This window comes from Myotis nattereri, assembly GCF_964212035.1.
Source record: "Myotis nattereri genome assembly, chromosome: 20".
Taxonomy (NCBI): Eukaryota; Metazoa; Chordata; class Mammalia; order Chiroptera; family Vespertilionidae; genus Myotis; species Myotis nattereri.
This window is the reverse complement of record NC_138096.1, coordinates 14044075-14064547: the sequence shown is the minus strand read 5'-3', so window position 1 is coordinate 14064547 and position 20473 is coordinate 14044075. Positions and strand designations below refer to the sequence as shown.

At 54.6% G+C, this 20473-nt stretch overlaps 1 protein-coding gene across 7 annotated transcripts in view; it reads left to right on the top strand.

Annotated features, from left to right (window-relative positions):
* Positions 1 to 20473, top strand: part of SMYD3 (SET and MYND domain containing 3) — a 522432-nt gene that overhangs the window by 454022 nt on the left and 47937 nt on the right. For all 7 annotated transcript variants that reach the window (XM_081114436.1, XM_081114437.1, XM_081114438.1 and 4 more), the window contains 2 exons: positions 7876 to 7963; positions 12578 to 12752. In XM_081114436.1, coding sequence (XP_080970562.1) covers positions 7876 to 7963; positions 12578 to 12752 — 263 coding nt within the window. The remainder of the gene's footprint in view (positions 1 to 7875; positions 7964 to 12577; positions 12753 to 20473) is intronic.

The window sequence follows — 20473 nt, the reverse complement described above, 5'->3', positions numbered from 1 at the left end:
TTCCAGCCTCTTCCCTGTGCGAGGAGAGTGGGAGCAGCTCTTCCTGGGGAAGGAACGGAGATACGGCGGTGAGGCCGGTCGGAGGCCAGGCGAGGGCTGTGGCTCAGGTCTCTGAAAACAAAACCTGCCCTGGCACCTGGGGGTGCTTCTCCTAACGCCTGTTGCCATGAGGACCGTTTTCCCTGTGAAGTCTTTGCATCTTCCCCGTCTCAGACCTCCCACCTTGTGGTGTGTACACAGCGAGCTTGGTGGGCCTCTGCTAGGGGCTGGGAACACAGGGTCAGAGCCACGCCGGCCGGCCATGCGATTGTCTGTGGACAGTGCGAGAAGAATGTGCGGGCTGAGCCAGCAGCCTTCTGCTCAGTAACCCCGTCAGGATTCTGGGGAACTTATCTCCGGCGGGGAGGAGGGCAGGGGAGTGTCTCTTCCCTAAACGCCCGTCACCCATCACCGTGGTCTGTCAGCCGGTCCTGCTGGCTCCCCCACATGTGGCAGGAGAGGCAGTGTCTGCGTGCACCTCTGACGCGGCAGGCTCTCCACGGCCCCGTGTGTGGATGCCGTTTAAAAATGTCCTTGAGATGTACTTGACTTGGTCTAAGCCAGTGATTCTCAACCTTCTGGCCCTTTAAATACAGTTCCTCATGTTGTGACCCAACCATAACATTATTTTCGTTGCTACTTCATCACTGTAATGTTGCTACTGTGATGAATCGTCATGTAAATATCTGATCTGCAGGATGGTCTTAGGCGACCCCTGTGAAAGGGTCCTTCGACCGCCAAAGGGGTCGCCACCCACAGGTTGAGAACCGCTGATCTAAGCAAATGTGCGTCTCTCTCTGAGGCGTGAGCCACTGGGCTGGGAGTGCCCCGCTCAGGGGGAGGGAGGCGTGAGGTTGCAGCTGGGAGAGGCCTTGGTGGTTCTAGATGCCCCAGCCGCCCCCACCGAGGCCGTGGTCACTTTCCGCGCAGCCTGAAGAGCACGTTCCCGCGCCTTCCGCGTCCTGTGGACCTGAGAGCCCACCTGAACCTGCGTGGCCTCGTGCAGATTGGTAGTTGCCATAGAGTCCTGCTTTTGCCTGCAAAGTAAAGCTCATGGGCATTGGCAAATGCTGGCAGCGACCGTGGGAACATCAAGTTCAATGGCAACTAAACGGAACGGCGCTGCTGGAGGCTCCGCGGAGCGTCCTTGAGCAGCAGTTGCTTGGACTGGACTGGTGCTCCTCGTTGCCCAGCTGCTCCTCAGTTGCATTGGCGTGACTGGCTGGCTGAGAGGGCTTGCCGCCTGAGAAGGGGACCTCTCTCCTGGGGTCGGCCAGCTCAGGGGCCAGGGAGGGGGGAGGCTGGAGCTCCGAGCTCCTAGAGGACAGAGTTGAGACCCTGCCGCACCCTCCTGTGCACGGCACCGGTGGCACTGAGGCCGCACGCTCTGTGAAGCGGACTGAGTGACATCGGGCTGCAGCGGTGAGCCGTGCACCGGTAACCGCACTGCGTGGCGTCCTCCCGTCCTCATCACAGTCTGCTCCTCGCTGCCGTCATCGTGGGCCCCACTGGGAAGTGCACGGACTGTGCCTGCGGACGTTGGCGGCCATTAGGTCTGGTGCTTCGTGGATGGAGAGCCGTCGTCTGGAGGACTGAGTGGAGGGCGGCCTTCCAGGCAGAGGGAGGGGGATGCAGAGATGGGGCGTGGCGCCGCTGGTCCGCCGTTACATGGTCACCTGCGCTCTCCTCCACTAGGGTTAGACTGGCCAGGCCCCTGGTGGCCCTGGTCTCTAGGGGGGGATGGAACACTCAGGCCGCTGTGCCATGTACAGTAGAACTTCTAGGTGACAGGAAAGGCTAGGAGGTGTGTCTCCGCAGAGAATTATCGTCCCTGAGCCGCAGGAGGGGCCATCCCCTGCCAGGGTCCCGCAGCGATGGAGCAGGAACTCACACCCGCACGGTATGGCCCTCACTCTGGTGTCCTTTTCCTGAGTCCTGAGCACTGTGTTCAGTAGCTTGTTAATTTCTCATTAGATCGTTCTCGCCGAGCTGCTTGGAGTCGAGAACATTCCTTCTTTTCCCGTCTTCAGCGTCCGTCAGCTCCTGCACTGCCTCGCGGTTGATAGGATGATAGCGAATGCTCTATTTTTAACCGCTCTTTTTCCACTTCATGGACGAGCCTCTTTCCCCTCAAGTTCCATCCGAGCGGCTTTCTGTTGTTTGTGCCAGAGGAGGTGGAAATTGGTTCCCGCGGAGGTGTTTCCGGTGAATCTGAAGACTTCAGATGCTGTTGTGTGTCATCCACTAGTCCCAGAACATTCTCCACGAACCAGAGACCCTCCGTCAGGGCGCTACAATTAAACTCCGTTTCCCTCGGGATTCTGAATTTCAGAGATTCTTAATCTCTCTCCTAAGTGCACACACTGTACTTGAACCTCATTCTGCTTTAAAAACAAAACGGGAAAAAAAAACCTCTTCTTTTAAAACACAAGGATTATTGAATTACTGGAAAAGCTTTACGTATTTCATAATTTTATTCCCCGTCCTCTGCTCCTCTCTCTCCAGTCCAATCTAATTAGCGTTTGCGTGAGGCCTGGATAACAGGAAGCTGCAAAGCACATTGCATCCCCTTCCCTAATGTGAACCATCTGAAGCCAGCCCGGAGCGGGAGTTTCAACATCAAACGCTTGCGCGCCAAGAACACACATCTGTCTGAGCGTTCCAGATGCAGCGTGACGGCTGCGTCTCCTGTTTGACCCGCAGGAGCCAGTGGTCACTCCCCCAGACACGCTCAGCCAGGCTTGCTGGACTCCAACCTTGTTCTATTGCAGCAACACAGGTTTCCCATGCGCTGCAGCCACTGGCACCTGAAACCCAAGGAAGCACTTCTGCCCAATTGGATGTAATTGTGCTGAGTGGCACCCTTTGATGTAGTGGGGAGATGATCTCATATCATCTGGTACCTATTTCTCGCAGTGAAGGGGGTGATGCTAGAGAACTGATTTATCAGCTGTGTCTGCAGGAACATAGATGGCCTCACTGACTCGCCCCGGGAGAGACGGGGCAGGGATGTGCGGGCCAGGTGAGCAGCGGGAGGCTCGGGATGATGCTAGAGGTAGGGGCCAGGAGAGTCAGCAGCACCCGCTCTCTGATAGCGTCGATGCTGCTCTCAGAGGCTGAGCTGAAGTGGGATTTCTCAGGCTGGGGAGAGTCCCAGTTGGTCCCACACCAGTATCTGGGCCTTGGGCATGCTGACAGCGACAGCAGGCACTCACCCTTTTCTCACGTAATCACGATGTCGAAGTCAGTAGTAGAAACAAGGCGAGATGGAAGGGTGGTGTGAAAAGAACCACCTTCTGTTTCCTTGGTTGGAATTCTCCTCCTGTTGTGGAATTAAGGTATCTTATTCTTAGAATACTGCTCCCCAGGATTGTAGACGATCGCTGCTCTCTCTCCATTCATTCACTCTGTCACCAACATTTACCCAATAGGCGCTGGGAATGCAGAGACGATGAGGTCATGGTCCCTCCAGGAGCTCTGCGGTGAGCTGGGGAGATGGTAAAGTCGATCATTAATGGCACTTGATGTACGAGACAGGTGGCAGATGGCTGTGGAGGCCCAGGGGGCAGAGAGAGGGCGCGTTTCCTGATAGGGCACATTTGAGGCTGCGTCCTAAAGGGATTCATGGGAAGGAAGCCAAAGAAGTGAATGGAAGTGGGAACCCAGTGGAGCAGAGCGGGCCAGGAGGGGGGAGTGCGTGAGTGAACCAGGAACCTGAGAGTAGACTTTCCCCACCGGGAACCCTCCGGGGAGTGGGTAGCCAGCTCTCAGAGAATCGAGCTTTGTCCAGCTCCGAGATGAAGTGCTCTCGAGAGCTCTTGTTCCTGGATGTCGGGAAGCACTGTCAAAGCTTGCCTGCTCTTCTGATAAGTAAATAAAGTCTTTGGGGCAACCCGAAGGACAGCTGATCCGATTATGTGGGGATTGCTGTGGACATGATGGTAGTTTAGCTGCTCTGCCTGGACCCATAGTCTCACCCTGCTTGGTGGGAGAATACAAGAGCCCCATGTGAGGTCCATGCTGGAGCATTTGACTGCCCTTTTCCAAGTGCGAGTGCGAGGAATATGGTAGGACCCGCGGCTTGAAGATATTTTGAATTTACTGCCTCCCACACATGAGTTTCACCTTTAAGCAGCCCAGGAGAAAAACAGATTCAGATCAAACATCAAGACACGAGGAAGAGCATAGGCCCTGGAGTCAGACGTGGGTTTGAGTCTTACGCATGGCAATTAGGGACAGAAGGCTGCTCCCCGCAGTTACTATGGCTTAGGGCTGTCTGTGCCACATTTGTAGATTGTAGGTATTGATTACCAGGAGGCTGTGAGGAATCATTGAAAGACAGGAGACATCCAGATCATTACCAAATAAACATCAGTTTCCTTCTTCAGGTCCATTTTACAGACCATTATCTGAGCATATGCGACATAAAAGATTCTGTTCGAGGTATTTGGGAGAGGCGGGATCAAAGAAGAATAATAAGACCTTCCTTTAGCTCTGAAATGGGGAAGATGTGCCCTGGCCAGGGTGGCTCAGTGGCTGGGTGTCTGCCCTGCAGCAGGAGGCTGCCATTCAATTCCCAGTCCAGGGCACTTGCAGGTTCCATGCCGGGGGGGGGGGGGGGCGGGGGGGGAGAAGTGCAGGAGGCGACTGGTCAATATTGCCCTCTCGCCTTGATGTTTATCTCTCTCCCTTCTTCTCTTGGTAAAAGTCAATCAACAAACTATTAAAAATATAAAATAAATAATAAAATCGGGGAGATGGGACAGGCACAGCCCGGGAGCTCGATTGCGCCGCCCTCCTTGTATTCCTGGAGCAGCTGGGCATCTCCTGCCCCCCCGCGGTGGCACCTGCTGCCCCCTCTCCCTGGACTCGTATCTCCTCCTCCGCCCCCTGCAGATCTCTCCTCATCCGTCACCTTCTCAGTGGGGCCTTCCCTGGCTGCTGGCTCAAAACGGACCTCCCTGAGGCAGGACTCCCACCCAGGGGGTCCTCTCTTCCTGTTCATTTGTTTTGCCCGTGACAAGTACATATTTTCCGTGCGTGTGTTCCCTGCCATTCCGTACCTCTCCTGCCTCTTCGGTGTGAACACCGCGTGTCTGATCGCTTTGCTGCTCTGTGCTCAGTGCCTAGAGCGGTGCCTGCAGGGCACTCCTTACTGTTCACTGAAAAGATGAGTGGTCAGATGGATGGATTTTAGAGAAAGGGAGGGGCATGTGCCAGGTTCCAGTGGCCAGAAGCACTGGAGGGATGGTAGGGTCTGTATTAGCTCCCTCTGGCTGTGGTAACACATTATCACAAACAATGGCTTAAAAGAGCACAAGTTCATTATCGTCCAGTTCTGCAGGCCGGGAGCCTGACGTGGGTCTCCCTGGGCTGAAGTGAAGGTCCTGGAGGAATCGTTTCCTCGCCCTCTCCAGCCTCTGGAGGCAGCCAGTCCTCCTCCATCTATGGGTCCCTTCCTCCCTCTTCAAAGCCAGCGATGCAGGTTAGATTCTGGCTGTGATGACGGAATCCCTTCTCACACCACAGCACCTGGTCCCCTCTCCTCCCCTCCCACCCTTAGGGACCCTTGCGATTCCTTTGGGGCCACTGGGTAGTCGGGGACCATCTCTTTCTCTTAAGGTCAGTTGACGAGCAGCCTTAACCCACTTGCAACTTGATTCCCTGGCCATGTCACCTGGCAGTCAGGTTCTGGGCATCACAGGAGCAGGACCTGCACATCTTCTGATATGCAGGGGGGCCCGTTATTCTGCTTCACAGAGTCCAACAAGTGAGACGCTTGCCCAGAGACTGACTTGAGCTGCCAGTCGTGCCGTATAAAATGGGAAAATGAACCGTGAGCAGCTGTGACTGTCCAGGTGTAAGATGGTGACTTCATCATCTGGGAGGTGCCAGGAGGCTGCTAAGGGCTTTGGAGGGAGGCGATGGAACGGGGGCTTGTGGAGATGAATATGGACTCGGAGCAGGTATTTGAAGGGAGATTGGTATTTAGCTTTTTTAAAAGAACTTATTGTGTTTCCCTCATCTATTTACAGAAAGCTAGGTACTTATTTTGAATTTTCTGAAAGATGTAGCGTGCATGTACGGAGCCTTTTAAAAACCACCCTATTGTACCACACGTATGCACAACATATACACATAGAGACCCAAAAGCCTGTTACAGAGCACACTCACCAGCACACGCGGTTCTCATCTGCACGCCCACTGCTCACCCTGTCCTGGGGCCTCTTTTCTGCGCTTCTCCGTGGTCCCCGCATTTTTTCTACCCTGGCACACCTGAGAGATGCGTTTCTTTCCACAGGAACAGAGGCTTGCTCTGACAATGGCTCTCACAGGGGTCATTTCATAACCAACCCTACTGGCATGTGAGAACCTCCAGGGAGAGGTGTACAGTTTGCACAGGCTGCCCTCCTCACCTCACCATCGCCCCCACCTGTTGTGATTTGATATAACTTCCTGGGAAGCTCTTCTCTCTACACCCATTGAGGAGCGTGGATCTCGAATGCCCGGTTTTCAGTGGGGTCCGAGAGAGCTCCTTACCCTTTGATCGGCTTCACTCTGCATCTCTCCAACAGAAACTGGCTGTGGTGACAGAATCCAGCATCTACCACTGCCAGTGTGGTTGACTCTGTGTGTGTGTCCGGGGGGGAGGGGGGGGGCACAGAGGAAAAATAGGGGCCTGCTTGCTAAACAGGAGGACAGACCTTTAGCAAATGTTACTTGTAGTTTTGTCTTGAATTGCTTTGTCATTTTTTTTTTATTGATTGATTGATTTTTAGTTTTCGCAGAAGTCAAAACTGGTTCACAGGCATGGGTGTGATTGTACTCGTCTTCCTTCCCTGGCCTCACTTTTACTGAGACCCTGTATTGGTTAAAGTGTCTCTCTAGGTCTCCCAACAAATGGTTCTTTCTCTTCTCCCTCTCTCCCATCCTGTCTTTTAGATATAGAGATAGAGATGTGTTTATATTTATGTATCATACCATATCATTCAGGCATGAAAGTGTACAGTTGAATCGCTTTTAGTGCATTCGTTGTGGAACCATCATCACAGTGAATCCTAGGACATTACCTTCACCCCCAAAGTAAACCCCGTTCTCGTTAGCCGTTATTTCCCAGTTCTCTCCAAGCTCTCCCACCACCTTAGCCAATTACCCACTTTCTGTGTGTGGATTTGCCCACTGTGAACATTCTATATGAGCGGAACCATGTAATAGGTAGGCCTTTGTGACTGGCTTCTTTCATGTGGAGGCATGTTTGCAAGGTTCGGCCATGTTTCAGCATGTATCAGTACTTTACTTCTTTATCGCCAACTAATATTCCATCGTATGGATGTGCCACCTTTTATTCATTCACTAGTTGATGAGCATTTGGCTTGTATCCACTTTTGTGTTCTTATGAGTAATGCTGCTATGAACACTTACGCACAAGTTTGTGTGTGAACATATATTATCATTTCCCTTGGGTATATGCATAAGGAGTGGGATTGTTAAATGCTTTGGCAATTCTATGCTTAATCTTTTGCGAAACTGCCCGACTGTTTTTCAAAGTGATTGCCCCATTTTCCATTCCTTTCAGCAGCACCTGGGAGTTCCAGTGTTTCCACAGCCTCTTCATCACTGGTTATTTTCTGTATTTTTCACTTACAGCCATTCTTCTGGGTGTAAAGTGACACCTCATTGTGGTTTTCATTTGCATTTCCCTAATGGCTAATGCTTTGAGAATTGTTTCATGTGCTCATTGGCCATTTGAATATCTTCTTTGGAGAAGTGTCTATTTAGATCCTTGGCCCATTTTTCAATTGAGTAATTTGTCTTCCTTTAATTTGGCCTGCGCAGGATGCTGATATGCTGACTGGTGATGAGAAAGTGTGGAAGGAAGTTCAAGAATCCTTGAAAAAAATCGAAGAACTGAAGGCAGAGTGGAGTATCCTTTCTCTGTGGGTTGGGTTGTGCTATTGGGATTGTTTCCTTATGGATGGGAGCCGGATGTTGGTGAAGCCAAGGCCAGGGTTTGCCTTCTCAGGGGGCTTTATCCTGTTCCCTGGTCCAGGAATAGCAGGTCAGGAAGTAGTGGCCTCTTTATATGTAAAAGGTACAACTCCTGGGTTCCCTTCCTCTCATAACCTACGTCTCCAGGAAAGAGCAGCTTAAAATTCTTCCATTCCAGTGCCCTTGACCCTCAGATCTAGAAGCTTCATGTCAAATCAGCAAGACTACCATGGCGGTGGGAGTTGCTGTGCAGTAAACATCCTTGGCACAAATAGGAAGGACCAGGAGGGAGTGGGCCAAAGTTAGTGTGAGGACAGACCCCTTTAGGAGGGCACCTGGGCAGGCTCCCCCGAGGCCAGACTGCACAGGAGGTGTCGCGGGGGTCAGGATTGACAGGCAGAGGCCCAGAGGGGTCGCTTCCAGTGGAGGAGTTCACTTGAGCAAAAACGTGACGAAGGGAAATCACAGGGTAAGAAGCAAGAGACACGGCTGATGGGAAAGATTCCAACGGGCTTTCAGTTGCTTTGCATAAATGCTTCCCAGGCACCAAGACAACCTGCAACGGAGGGTCCTGCTCTACAGACACTGTTCTTTACAGAATTGTCAACGACAGGAGAGGGCTTCACACAAAGGTTCCTGTTTTTCAGATTACTTACTCAGAAATGAGTCATTTCTGAAATCTATAGCCCAGCGAAGCTTTTTTGATGTGTATGCCTGTGTGTGTGTGCACGTGTGTGTGGTTTGGTAAAGAATCTAGAACTGGTTACTGAAGGAATGGAAAAGGAAGCTGCCGTCACCAGGATGCTGCTTGGTTCATTAAGAGCAAGTGAGTCCATAGAATCATGGTTTACTTTGGTAGAGTTTGTAGATTTTGGAAGGAGTTTAGATTGAAAAAAAAAAAAAAAGGCCAAGCAATGTGTGCTAGATGCTAGCATGACCAGACGCCTTACCGAATGGTGGACCAGCTACACTGAATAGACGATGCGAATTGGACCACTGTCACTCGGGTGCCTTGCTCCACCTCAGTCCTCTCCCACCTCTGATTCTGTTCCGTGAATGAAGACACAGAACACAGGCTCCTCCCATCCCCACTGGGTGTAGACGGGGAGGCTGGTGACAGAATCAGGTGTTCGAAGAGGCTGGAAATAGTCCTGAGTCTAAACAGCTTAAATTCAACAGGAGTGTATATAAAACCTATTTGGGCAAAAAAGTTCAGGTGTATAAATATACACAAAGATGAGCAGCGAAACAGAGGAAAGAATTTGAGGGTTTTTGTCAACAACAAATTGTAATAAAATGTAAGAGTATAATTTAACTTCCCGAAAGACCACTGTGATCTTGGGCCACATTAGTAGCCTTAAAGACTAGAAAATGAGAAAGGTGATCGTGGTAGTCTGATCATACCTGGAATTTTTTATTCGGTTTTGGCGAGGACATATTAAGAGGGATATAGAAAAATTGAAATAAGTTTTGAGGAGTGGAACCAGGGTATTGGAAAACAGGCAGATGTGTGAGCAAGAGAGCCATTCTTGGGCTCAAGGAGCTGTTACCCTGCAGAGGGACAGACTTGTCCTGTGGGCCCAGCAGCGGAATTAGGGCCCATGGATCACCCAGCAGTGCTCAGTCTGACTGGACGAGGCTTTACTGGACTGTGACTGCCGGGGGCCTTGCCGGCTGTCACCCAACTTGCGGTTCAGGCAGGAGTAAGACACAACCCTGGAATCACCACTCGCACACACAGGAGGTCAGTAAATCCGTAAATTAATGCGTATTTAGGTAAAATGTAGGTGTCACGCATTTTATTGCACTTTGCTTTATGAACTTCACAGGTGTTGTATTTTTGTTGTTGTTGTTGTCAACCCTCCCCTGAGGATACGTTTCCACTGATTTTTAGAGAGAGCGGAAGGGAGGGGCCAGAAAGAGAGAGAGAGACACATCGATTGGTTGCCTCTCGCACACACGGATCGAACCTGCACCCCAGGTACATGCCCTTGACTGGAATCAAACTCGCAACTCTTCAGGCCATGGGCCATGCTCTATCCACTGAGCCAAACCAGCTGGGGTGACAGGTGTTGTATTTTTTACAAACTGGAGGCAGGACCCTCTGCCTGCAAAGGGATTACAGCTCACCCTATTGCAGTGGTCTGGGCCCAACCCGCAGGCTCCCTGAGGTCTGCCTGCATATGGCTGGGGCATCCACGGATTAGTCAGTGTGGGAGGTCACAGCAGGGTCACAGAGGAGGCCACGCTGAGCTGTGCTGGGGGGTTAGCTTGGAGCCCACAGAGGGAGGGCCCTGGGCGGAGGCCCGTGGGCGCACTAGCCGCTGCCAGGAAACAGCCAGCTGTTCAGGGTGAGAAGAGGGACATGGAGAGGCTTTAAGGGCCATGCGCAGCAGGTGGGCTTTATAAGTGAGATGGCGGGGGGGGGGGGGGCGGGGGTTAAGCCGTAGAGCAAGATGAGCAGGTGAGTAGAAGCCCTGTGGTCCACGTCATTGTCTCAAGGAGCTGAGTAATTCCCACATGGGTCCACTTTGCCCCCCTCTCTCATTCCCCCTAATCCTCGGTGATTTAAAGGTTTTCAGGGGGAAGGGAGTCTGCTCTGTCCATGGAGGGTCTACTGTTAGGCAGCCTGCGTGGGTCCACCAAGCCCACGCCAGGGACTTGAGCAAACACGTCGGCACGGGCTGGGGAAAAGCCTCTTAGTTAAAATTATTCCATTTTTTTGCTCACTGGGGTGTTTACAGGGAAGGTTGGCCCGTTTGCCAGGAGATGGTTGCCAGGGCTGCGAGGGGAATTGGCACGTGGTTCCTTCCCGCTCGCCGGGGAAGAAGGCAGATGTGTTCCTATCAGGGGCTGCAGCGTATCTCCTCTGGCTTCTGCTTCTAGGCTGGTCAACTTCCAAGCTCTCCAAAATGAGTTGGAGCGCATAGAACGGAACAGGCAAATAACAGAGGTCAGACCCCACGACGTTCAAATCCGGGCAGAGTCTTGCCACAGAAAAGTCGAGCGTGGTGTAAGAGGCAGGCATGTCCCCATCCGCGCGTCAGACGCCTGATCCTGGAATGAAAGCCGCAGAGGGCAGCCCAGCATCTGTTACAGAATCGCACGCTGCCTCGGTGCCCAGCCTCCGGAGACTCGCTCCGCAAACCTGAAACACACGCACAGACGAGCACACAGGACAGTCGCCAACTCGCTCTTCTTCAGTCAGTGCACCTCTTCCGAGACTAGTCAGCTCCCCGGGCCGGACTCTCCTGAAACACGGAGTGCGACGTGCGGAAGGGGATGTGTGCCAGCCTCGGTGTGTGGCCTCGGGGCGAGGATTATGCCTCTGGGAGGCCCCCACTGGCAGAAGCATGTATTTCCCGTGAGGGTTAGCTAGGATATTAGTGCCCCCGCTCACAGCGGCTGATGGGTTTTGGGAAGTGTCGGTTGGCGAAGCAGTGCCCTGAGACTCTGGATGCCAGGGAGGCCGATGTTGCTGGAAGGAGGGAGGAAGGAGCCTGGGAGCCCGCCTTCTGTCCAGGGCGGGCCTTGCTGGGTCGGACCCAGAGACGAGGCTTAGAGTTGGGGGTGGGGGGCCAGGGGAGCACTGGATGGTGAAGACACTGATAGTGTGGGGTGCGGAGGGGCCGGCGGGGGTGGGGGGGAGGACATTCGATCAGACTCCGTCCACTGAGCCATGTTCCTTCAGCCTCGTCTCTCGGAGGTCGTGACCCGGTAAAGGGAGGGAGAACAGTGGTGTGGGTGCCGTGTGTATTGGGTGCCTCCCACTGAACACGTCCCCGCGTGGCTGGCGCCCAGAGCTTGCTGTTCACAGTGGGACACATCAGGGTTTTTAAATGTCTGCATACAGTCTTTCATTTTTCACAGTGACATCGGGCGTTTTTATTCCTGGCCTACCTCCGCGCGCGTAGGTTAGATGTGCTGAACCTCAAATCAGGCCAATGGCAACCCCAACTTAGATCTAAACCCAGCTTTATCCACAGTCAAAGGCTCCGCCACTTCTGCAGCCTCTGGAAGCAAACCTTTCGCCCCAGGAATCCCATCATGAAAGCAGGTGAATTGGGAGCTGCACACGTTGAAGGTGGGGGAGGAGGAGAAGGGCCTGCCCACTCCCAGAACCCTCCGCGGCATCCAGCTCACCGCACACGTGGGAGAGAACCTCGCGGGCCTGGCGGGCAGCTCGGTTAGGGCAGCATCCCGCGCTCCAAAAGCGTGCAGGTTCTGTTCCCGGTTGTTCCCATCATTTCACGGTGGAGTGTAGAGAGAACACATCTAGGGACACGAAGAGAGGACAGTCTTTGGGAATCGTAATCCCCAGGGCACCGGCGGCTGGGAGAGGGTTTGTTCCTGGAGCAGAATGCGCTTCTCCGGGGGCACCTGCTGCTTTGTGTCTCAAGCGCGCTCTCCGCCAGCTCCTCTGTGCAAAGTAATGGGTCCTTCCCCGCCCCCCCCGCCCCCCCCCCCCGAGCTCTCCAGCCTGTGGAGTCTCATTTGACATTTGTTTTCTTGGTGAAGACGATGCCTCCTTGACTCAGGCTAATCACAGAGTGGGAGCAGGTGCTGGCCCTGTGCCAGGCCATCATCAGCAGCAACTCGGAGCGGCTGCCCGACATCAACATTTACCAGCTGAAGGTGCTGGACTGCGCCATGGACGCCTGCATCAGCCTGGGGCTGCTGGAGGAGGCGCTGTTCTACGGCATCCGGACCATGGAGCCGTACAGGTGAGGCTGGGGCTGAGGGGGAGGCTGCGGCAGCGTGGCTGGGCCAGAGGCTTGACGTCCTGAAGCCACTCGATGGCCCCTTTTCCTCGAGGCCCATCTGCGTCTTGGTCAGTGTGTGAAGCCAGGCCTTGCTCTGTTCGCTCCTTTGTCCTTCGTTCATCATTGGTGAGGCCCTTCCGCGTGTCGAGCCTTGTGGGTGCGCGGGAACCAATGAGGTGCCGTCTGGATGCGGGGCCGCTGATGACGGGGTGCTGCTCAGTGACAGCAAGCAGTGCCGGGGGGTTGGGGGGCGGGGGCGCAGAGAGGAGCACGGGGCCCAGGCCTGGCTGGGGAGGCGGCGGCTTAGCCTCAGCTGACCGAGGCGAGCGGGACCCCCAGTCAGGTGGGTGGCAGTGATGCGTCTCCCACTCATCAGGGCTCTCTGGTTCCCAGGGCGCCTTCACGCTAACCATTTGACCTCATGACCTCCCTAGATGCCAGGGGAGAGCAGGGCGACAGCCTGATGCAGGCTGCGGCAGGGAAGGCACTGTCGGTAGCTGTTTCGTGTCCGGCCCCCGCTGCGTCCGCCTGGGGGTGCTCTGTCCCAGGTGCTCCTGTAGCTCAGAGGCGCTGGGGCCGCGCAGTCTGGGCGGAGAGGGCGCTGCCGGCGGCGCGGGCCTGGTGTGCAGCGAGCTGAGAGCATGTTCGGAAGCCGAGACGGAGCAGCCGAGGGGAAGGGCGCAGGGACCCGCGTACCATCATGTGAGGCTGGCGTGCCATCTCCAGCACAGCACAGGCACTCACTGCTCACAAGGTGCCCCGAGCATCTGGGACCAGGGGAGTGTGTGTTTGTCGGGGGAGGTTGGGGGGGGGGTCCATGGGGAGCAGGGGCACATTCTGGAGAGCTCCGAAGACCATGCAGCGTGATGTCAGCGCTGGGGGCTCGCAGCGGAGAATCCGGGTCTAAAGCTGCAGCAGGGACACGGGGTTGGGGGGTGGGGGGGGTGGGGTGGGGGGTGGCTGCAGGTGAAGGAGGGCGGAGGCGGCCAGGCTGCAGCGGCCTGTCCCCGCCTGAGCAAGAGCCTCAGGAGACCCGAGCGGGGACGCTCCCAGGATCAGCAGGGCGAGGGCAGGTCTGGAGCCGAGGGTGTCAGTTCAGGCGAAGAGCGTGGGAAGCCGGGCAGGCCCGGAGCGCGGTCCAGGCAGAGGAATGGGAAGGTGGCGGGGAGCCAGCACCAGGTGGATGGCAGCGGCCCTGGGCCAGCCGTGACCCCAGGGTGACCCTGTGGGTGTTTCCAGAACGCCTGTCGGTGGTTTCTTCACTCCTTGTGGTGGAACAGCTTTGGAATCCAGACTGTGAGTCAGCTTTCATCAGACTCGTGAGAGAGTGCCTGGAGGCCCAGCCTGCGCTTTCCCAGGGCCCTCAAGTGCGCAGTCAATGCTCGAATCTTGTGGGTTTTCAGAAAATATGAATTGAATGCAGAGATAAGCCTTCCTTCTCGGAGCCTCAGTGTTGCAATGAGTGGCAGGTGCGGGCGGTTGGCGCTTGGTCTCAGAGCCGCATCGTAGGCTGCTGGGTGAGGGATGGGTTCCGGCCAGGAGGTGCAGACTGAGGAGAGCCTCCTGTCTCCTAGGCCTCCCCAGAGTCCGAGGCGCTGACCCCACCTATCCATCCCCCACCTCCACCCCCTGCCTGCCCCATCCCCCCTGCACCTGCCCCATCCCCCTGCACCTGCCCCATCCCCCCCTGCCTGCCCTATCCTCCTGCCTGCCCCATCCCCCTGCCTGCCCCATCTTCCCACCCCACCCTCCCCTGCCTGCCCCATCCCCCTGCCTGCCCCATCTTCCCACCCCACCCTCCCCTGCCTGCCCCATCCCCCCTGCCCCATCTTTCTGCTCCATCCCCTTCCTCTGATGCCCAGGCCCCTCTGGTGCCGGCTGTGGGGGTCCACCTCCATGGAGAAGGCACCACCTTCGAGGGCGCCTCTCCTGCACACATTGTTGAATCATCGTTTCCTCCTCTCTACCAAGGAGGCTTCTTTGAAGAGCGAACTGTCCCTTCATTAAATGGATGTGTTACTGACTTAACCTTGAGTCAAACGTAAAGGCTCTTGTTGTGAGCAAGGCCAGGCCACCAGCGCGGAGCCCCTAGTGTTTGGATCCGCGGGTCCCGTCGCCCCGGTGTGCGGCAGGTCACCACGTCCCTGTCGTGAGCGCTCTCCTCTGACCCTGGGTGACAGGTCTCCAAGCCGCCTGGTGCCTCTCAGCTGCTCCATGGTGCTCTGGGTTTCAGGAGCGCCGTCTGCATGGGCCACCTCACGTGAGCGGCACTGAGCCATTCGCTTGCCACGGTGTAGTGGAGGCAAGGGCCACGCTCATCCTGAACCAGCCACGTGATGAGAAGCGAGAGGGTGGTGCTGTCACACTTTGCGCCTTTTCCCTTTATCGCCGACACAGGTGACACTGAGGAACAGATGACTCCGATCCCCTGTGAGCCCTTTCACAGACTTAGCACGAGAGGCGGGGATCTGGGAGGGGGCAGGGCCTTCGCCCCAGGGGACACAAGGGGATTCGAGCGGTGGGCCTTCCACGTGGTCCCCTGCAAATGCTTGGGGCCTCTCAGCCACCGTTAGCCAGGACGCGGACAGTTACCTGGGCATGAGCTACCCAGCGGTGCCCGGATTGCCACCTGCACCGACAGGTTTGCGTGATAGTGCCCCGTTTGAACAACCAGTGAGGCCAGGTGATGACTTCATCGCTCCTGACCTTGGCCGCACTGTAACGCTGACCTTGGAGGAGACGGTGTCCACGTTCCAGTTCCATCCAGAGCCCCTGCTGCCCCAGCTCCCTGGCTCCGCCGTCATCTACTTTCACTCAGTAAAGTGCTTGTATGACGCAGCACCATACCGAGTTCTTTCTGTTCCATGAAGCACGTGGGAATTCATTCACGTACCACATGTGTCGTCTTCGGCTCATAACATTTCTTCTGTGTGCGTCTCTGTGGGTGCGTATGCATAGCCTTCTGCCCCTTAGCATTATAAATGTTAAGCGGAGGGAAAGTAACCTTAAAATATTGCATATATTTTATTTCCAGTTTATATTCCGTCAGATCTTAACCACAGGACGAACTGAGTTCCACGTTAGTTTGCCTGTCGGTGGTTGAGAACTTGGCAGCATGTCCCTGCTCAGGCAGGAGTACAGATTGTGGTGAGGCCACCTGTGGCCCGTGGTATCACGGAGGTAGGCTATACATTTAGAAAGGGAAAGAAATACATAAATAAAATGGAACATAGTTTTAAAATTGATTTAAATTATGTTGAATACAAGTTAAACTTGCTTTTCTTTAGGAGGCTTTTTTAGGCTGTCAGGGGGACTTTCAGTATATTCATAATGTTCTCTTAGCTTAATTCTCGTTGTAAGAATAGTGTATGCTTCTAGGAAAGGATATTTGTGCCTGGCCGGTGTGGCTCAGTGGTTGAGCATCGACCTATGAACCAGGAGGTCACAGTTCGATTCCCGGTCAGGGCACATGCCCAGGTTGCAAGCTCGATCCCCAGTGTGGGGCGTGCAGGAGGCAGCCGATCCATGGTCCTCTCTCATCATTGACGTTTCTCTCTCTCTTCCTCTCTCTGAAATCAGTGAAAACACATTTTCTTTAAAAAGGACATTTTCACAAAGAACACAAAGGTGGAAACCACCGCATCTTTCAGACTCCCGTCCCACGCCCTGGAGACAGGCGTTTCTTTGCTGGAGATTTCAGGGAACATCGCCCACCTCCACCCAAGGTACACTCCATAGTCCTTTACCGCCTCCGTTCTTCCTTACTGTTTTCCCAGCTTCCCTCACCCCTCAGAGACTCACCTTCCCTCCCTCTCATCTCTATGCTCAAAACTGTTCCCATGGGCTCCCCACTTCCTCCGCCTTTCCTTTCCCTCCTGCCTCCCTTCTTGTCTGCCCTGGGGAGACACTCAGTCCCAGGCCTCGTCTGTTAAATATGCCTAGTGGGGGCGCGGGGGGGGGGGGGGGGGCGGGGGACGGTGGGAGGAGAAGACGAAACTTCTCCTTAGTGGGCAGAGAGGAAGAAGCAGGGTCACTCTCTGTCCCCCCTGCACCTGACAGCAAGTGTGGACGTCTGTCCAAAGCAGGTCCGCATAAGGGACGCACAGTGTGTCGTCTCACAATGACTCCATGGTCGGTAGACCTGCCCTGCGGTTCCCTTCGTGTTCACAGTGTCAGACAGCCCTATGGCTAGCACCACCCACTGTGCGGCTGGAGCTGGCGACCCTCCTGGGGCTCACGGGTTGAGTTAAGACTTCATTCTTTAATCGACTGCCTTGAAGCCCCACGGAGGTGCTGGAGCCTGGTTTCCTGCAGTCCGTGCGTAAAGCTGAACTCTCCAGATGGCTCTAGGCCTCATGCTCTGACCGCCGTCTGTTTCCTCCCATTCTGGAGGCAGGAGCCGAGACCAAGGTGCCAGCACGTTTGGTTCCTTTGAGGCCCCTCCCCTGGGCTTGCACGGCCGCCGCTGCCTGGCTGTGCCCTCACGGGGTTTTCCTGTGCCTCCAAGTGTCTTCTTACAAGGACCCCAGTCCTATTGGGGCCGCCCCGAGGACCGCACTGAACGCCATTCCCTCCTCGGAGGCCTGTCTCCAAAACATCCACATTCCTAGGTGCTGGGGTGAAGGCTTCCACACACGGGCTCGAGGGACACTCAGCCCGTAGCCTCCAGCCCACACATGGCCTCCCGACTCCTCCTTCCCGGAGCACCCGTCCCAGGGGTCATCCCTGCACTGACCTCCCATGACTGTAGACCCCGGGAAGGCAGCGCTCTGGCCTGGAAGGTCTTGTTCTCGGGGCGTACACGTGAGCTCAGAGCCCCAGCCCAGAGGGCATCCCCTCTGCCATGGCACCTGCCACGGGTGTAGTTACACATGATTTCCTATCGGGGCCTCGGACACCTGCCATTCCGGCTTGTGCACATTCTCTGCCCGGACCCACGGCCCAGCATCAGCCCCTCCCTGCCCTGCTCATTCCTCTACACTGCCCCATCTACACTGCCCCATCTACACTGCCCCGTCTACACTGCCCCGTCTACACTGCCCCATCTGTTCCCACATGGACAGCCTCCCCCACAATGGGGAGGGGTGCCTCCCAGCAGCCTCCGTTCACAGTTTCCAGCTCTGTGACAAGGCTCAGTTCCCCCGAGAGCCCGGTTAGGAGTGTGCATCTTAGATGGGTATCTTTGCTTCTCTGGGCCTCACATCCACCCTCCCTGGCCCAGGGGAGATGCGTGCTCGCAGCCCCACCACAAACCCAGGTTTGGGACAGGACAGAAGCTCGGGGAGGGGAGATGCTGGACAAACCAGAAAGATGGATGCCCGCTGCACTACTCCACTCAGAAAGAGTCCAGTAAGGATTTCAGAAGGAAAAGGATGGGAAGGCGGCGAAGACAGGAGAGGATGGGCCCGCAGCCCTGGCCATCGGGCACCATCAGGGCGGACACCTGGAGTCCATTCCACAAGGGCAGGTCCTAGAACTTCAGAGGGAGCAGCGGGGCCCCCTCAGGCCGGAGCACAGCGCTGGGTAGGACGAAGTCCAGGGCTAAGGAGGACGATGGGTGCACGGCCGGGAGGCGCTCCCTGAGGCGGAGCAGGTGCGTGAGGACCGGGTACCTGGCACAGGTGACATGCTCCGTGAAGGAGCTTCGGTCCTGGTGGATGTGCCCTGTTCCGGCTTCAGCACTGAGGGGCGAGGTCAGAGGCTGCATCCTGGGAAGTGCTGCCGAGGGCGTGCACCCGGCTTCAGCGGGGCCTGACCCTGCCTCCGGGTGCGCTTCCCGCTGAGGGGGGCGGGGCTGGTGAGGCTCATTCATACTCTAAAGGCCCCTTTAGCCCTGGCCATTCACGGAGCGATGGCCTGCTTCGGGGACGCACAGAAGGTCTGACGCCACAGAGTTCCGTTTTTTGAGTTCCAGATCAGCATTTTTATCAAAGGCCTAATGAGGTAGATACATGGAAGTTATGTATTTCAAATTTTCAGGGATGCAAAGCTGAGAGGACTAATACTTTGGGGACTACATCAAACTGCCAAGTTATCTCCTTAACTGGAAACATTGGTTGATATCAACAAGATGGTTGCTCCATTAGCGTTAATTCCTCCATTGTCTTTCCTAAAAGAACCTCAGATTTCCTGGCCCTGGTTTGTCTGGGATGGACCACAGGGTGGACCCTGATTAGCTCAAGCTAGAGAATCGCATTTTCCTGGCCACCTGAGCCAAGTCAGACCCGGGGGCCAGTGATGGTCCACTCCTGGACCTGCATCTGAGATACCGAGAAAGCAGACTTCCCATCTCCTTTCCCGTGGCTCCCGATTGAGGCTGTTTGGTCCACAAAGAGAGAAGAGAGACCAGACTGGAAGGCAGAGGTGAGGAATGGGGAGATTCTGGCCACATTCAAGCATCGCTTGAATCTAAGCCCCCCCTGTGCTGTTGAGTGACATGAGCACTCAGGCTGGTAAATGTCACGTTTTGTCGGCCAATTCAAATTCGATTTCTTGGCTGATACAACATAAAGAATCCTAACTGACACATATGGGGGGTCGAGGGAGATGAGTGTCATGTGGTGGCCAAGAAAGCCAACACAACTTCCGTTATTTTCAGCATAGTGTCCACATCAAGGGGTTGGGTACACGTGTCCCTCACACGATGTCTAGAGAGTCCCTAGCTGAGCGTGACCAACCAGGAGGAGAGGAGTCTGGAGGCCACGTTACATGAGCAATGGCTGGTGACGAGAGGAAAAGACTTTGTGAAGGGGAAGGGGACCTGCAGCAAGTTTTCCGGTCTTGGGGCTGTGGTGTTGGACAGGAGTAGACCCCCTCCTGGTGGCTAGAGGGGGAGGGACGGGGGGTATGGCTTGGCATAAGAAGGAAGACACAGTCCAGGCCAGGGTACTAGGAAGAGACGTTATAGCAAATCAAGTACCTGAAAAGGGACCATTCCGCTTTGAAGAGTAGTGAGCTCCCCATCGTTGAAAGTATTCATGCAATACGTGACCCTTTATTGGATTTCATAAAAATTATTTTATTGGGTGGGGGGATTGTCCAAATGAGGCCTACTGTCCCTTCTGGCTGAGATTCTGGGTTGCAAAATCTCTAACGCCTCTTCCATTTCAACCACAAAGTACACAAACAAACCAACTCCACTCTAATTCTCGGTTCCTTCTCTATCCTTAAGTTACGGATGGTACACACCTTTCCCTCTCTCTGCCTGGTCCTGAGGCATGCGTACAGCTTTCAGAGCTGGTAATTTTTTTCTATAACTTAGTAGGCAGTGGAGTAAGATAATGTGTATCTTGAGATAGATATATCTATATCTATATATATAAAGGATTCACATTTCATTGTGACAGGCTGGTCTCAGCTACATTTGATTTCTATGCTTTTTTTTTTTTTTCATTTAATCATTTGAATGTTCTTTCACCAATTCCTAAAGAGCTTATTAGCCTTAATTTTGAATTTAAATTAAATTTAAATTAATTTAAAATTTTGATATCTTTGGAATGCTTTTGAATTTACATTTCATTTGAATGTTTAATTGCTAGAAATACTAAATTAATGCTGATGGGCCACTGGAGGAATTATGGAAAGAAAAACCTAAATTTTGATATTTTAAGTGAAGTTTAGAAAGAATATTCAGAAGCATCCACAAGGAACCAGAGGCGGCCTGCACAGCCTCACGTGTGGCA